This window comes from Salpingoeca rosetta, assembly GCF_000188695.1.
Source record: "Salpingoeca rosetta unplaced genomic scaffold supercont1.1, whole genome shotgun sequence".
Classification (NCBI taxonomy): Eukaryota; class Choanoflagellata; order Craspedida; family Salpingoecidae; genus Salpingoeca; species Salpingoeca rosetta.
Window position 1 is genome coordinate 706,587 of NW_004457740.1, and position 2,500 is coordinate 709,086.

Here is a 2,500-nt window from a genome sequence, read left to right on the forward strand (position 1 = left end):
AAAATAAAAAAGATACACAAACAACACAATCACACACACACACACACTCACACACACACACACACACACACACTCTCTCTCTCTCTCTCTCTCTCTCACACACACACACACACACACTCTCTCTCTCTCTTGATGCACACGCTGCGCAACCGCAACATGGCGAACAGGGCGAATGTTGAGATTGCGCGTGTGCGAGAGGAGAACAAAGGGCAGCTGGCGGCGTCGGCGGCGAAGATGCGTCGGATGGAGGTCGAGATTGGCCAACTGAAGCGACAGCTCGAAGCGAAGGTCGGGCCATGCACATGTGTTGTGGCGTCGCACGTGTGGCCTGTTGTGTCCGTCGTACCATCGACTTCCTGTTGTCTTTGCTTGTTGTCCTCACACTGCGTGTGTGTGTGTGTGTCTGCATGACAGGATGCGGACAACCGCGAGCTCACGAGCATTTGCGAGGATCTCGTCAAACAAATTGAGGGCGCGGCATGAGGGTGCTGTACTTTGTGTACGTGTGTACTTGTGTGTACGTGTGGCTCGCTCTGTCCTGGTTTGTTTGCACGCTCATGTGCTGATGGGATCCTCTCTCGGTCCCCACATTGTTGCTGTCGTATGGTCTCGTCGTGTGGGTCACACGGCTTTGGTGGAGATGTGGTCCACAATTGCCTCTGGCATGGCAACGAAAGTGATGGTGGCAACGACAATGCTTATTCCTGTGCCATTTTGTTCTTCCAAGTGTTCTCGTGTTTGCTGAATGTCATGATTTGCCTTTGTGCTTCCCATTGTTTGTTTCTGCACGGGCTCTTGGTCTTGCTTGCTTGTTTGTTTTGTTTGTTTGTTTGTTTGTTTGTTTGTTTGTTTGTTTGTTTGCTTGTGTGTGTGTGTGCGTGCGTGCGTGCGTGTGTGTGTGTGTGTTTGTTTGTTTGTTTGTTTGTTTGCTTGCTTGTGTGTGTGTGTGTGTCAGAAAGCGCGTCTGCCTGTAGTAAATCTCAGATTATTTGCCCCTCATGGCAACACTTTATTTCCCCGTTTCTCATCACCGACACACACACACACACACACACACATATGCACACACACACCGACACACACATGCACACACACACACACACACAACTGGGATCGAAGCCTACTTTTTTGTTGTGAGAAGCTATCAACCCGAACCACCGCCCACCCATGACGCACTTGATGGTTCATAGACGTTCAAAATGGAAGGGCCACGCGGAGACGACGCTTATTGGGCAACGCCCACCGCTTCCTGTGAGATACAACACGCAAGATGCGAAGACGATGCAAGAAGGGTGTTACATGAGCACACGGCGACAAGTAAGGTGTAATGTCACAACATGAGCAAGGCAAGCAGAGGGTACAGCAGTGTCCAATGCGCGCTGTGCACAGATGACGCACCTGGCCTCATCCACAATGAGAACGGTCGATGTGAGGCAGATGATGTAAACGAGATCCTGCACGTTCAAGGGGGGAGGGATAGAAAACAAGGCGTGGACACGGGGTGAGCAACGGAGCGTTGGAGTCAGGACGTGCGAGATGAGCTGATACCACATCAAAGGTGCCATCGTCATCATTACCAGCACCAGTTACAGCAGCAGCAGCAGCAACGAAAGAACACCACCATCACCATCATCATCATCATCATCATCACCACCACCATCACCACCATCATCATCACCGATTGTCGTACCCAGAGCGAGAGCGCCTCTGTTTGGAAAATGGACTGGAGCGGTGGAAAGAAGATGACGGCGAGCTGTCCGATGATGGACCCGCCAACAGCAAACAGAAACGCGCGATTTGCAAACAGCCCAATCTCAAGCACAGACTTGGTCGCAGAGCGGCAGCTGCACCACAACCGTAAGTGTGGGAGAGGGCGAGGGTGAGGGAGAGTAACTTGGGGTGGCACGGTCAGCATATAAAAAGCTGTGACACAAAGTTCAAGGCACACACACACACACACACACACACACACACACACACACACACACACACACACACACACACACACACACACACACAGCAAGCAGAGGCATGGCCGCACACCTGAGAGCGTTGAACATGTCAAAGAAGACAAAGGTGGTGAAAGTCATTGTTGTGTCGCGGCGCGTAATGAGACCGTCCGCTTCGTGCTCCCGCCAGAACACATACAGCGTCCCTGTCGTGTTGGCAAGAGACACGGCCATTGGTCAGACAAGGGGGCGCAGGCGGAACAATACCACGTTGAATGGTGGGAATGATGCGGCTGCAAACTCGCACGCAGACGTACTACCGCGCATTCACACGAGCACACATCAACGCACACACACACACCCACCCACCCACACACACACCCACACACACACACACACATCAGTACGCACCGCAGACGATGATGACGGCGGACGTGAGGACGTTGCGGATGAGCTGCTTGGTGATGATCGGGTCCTGACGCGAAACCAAACACACAAGAGACGGACCGTGTGTGTGTGTGTGTGTGTGTGTGTGTGTGTGTGTGTGTGTG

At 52.5% G+C, this 2,500-nt stretch overlaps 2 protein-coding genes across 2 annotated transcripts in view; one reads left to right on the plus strand and one right to left on the minus strand.

Annotated features, from left to right (window-relative positions):
- PTSG_11552 (uncharacterized protein) overlaps positions 1–900 on the plus strand; it is a 5,156-nt gene extending 4,256 nt beyond the window's left edge. The window contains exons 12-13 of the mRNA XM_004998646.1: positions 168–288; positions 415–900. Of these exons, the coding sequence (XP_004998703.1) occupies positions 168–288; positions 415–483 (190 nt within the window). The 3' untranslated portion in view covers positions 484–900. The remainder of the gene's footprint in view (positions 1–167; positions 289–414) is intronic.
- Positions 901–1,034: 134 nt separating this feature from the next.
- PTSG_00153 (calcium-transporting ATPase type 2C member 1) overlaps positions 1,035–2,500 on the minus strand; it is an 8,524-nt gene continuing 7,058 nt past the window's right edge. Inside the window, exons 22-26 of the mRNA XM_004998647.1 lie at positions 2,361–2,424; positions 2,044–2,155; positions 1,691–1,844; positions 1,399–1,454; positions 1,035–1,249 (exon numbers count right to left, since the gene is read on the minus strand). Of these exons, the coding sequence (XP_004998704.1) occupies positions 1,195–1,249; positions 1,399–1,454; positions 1,691–1,844; positions 2,044–2,155; positions 2,361–2,424 (441 nt within the window). The 3' untranslated portion in view covers positions 1,035–1,194. The remainder of the gene's footprint in view (positions 1,250–1,398; positions 1,455–1,690; positions 1,845–2,043; positions 2,156–2,360; positions 2,425–2,500) is intronic.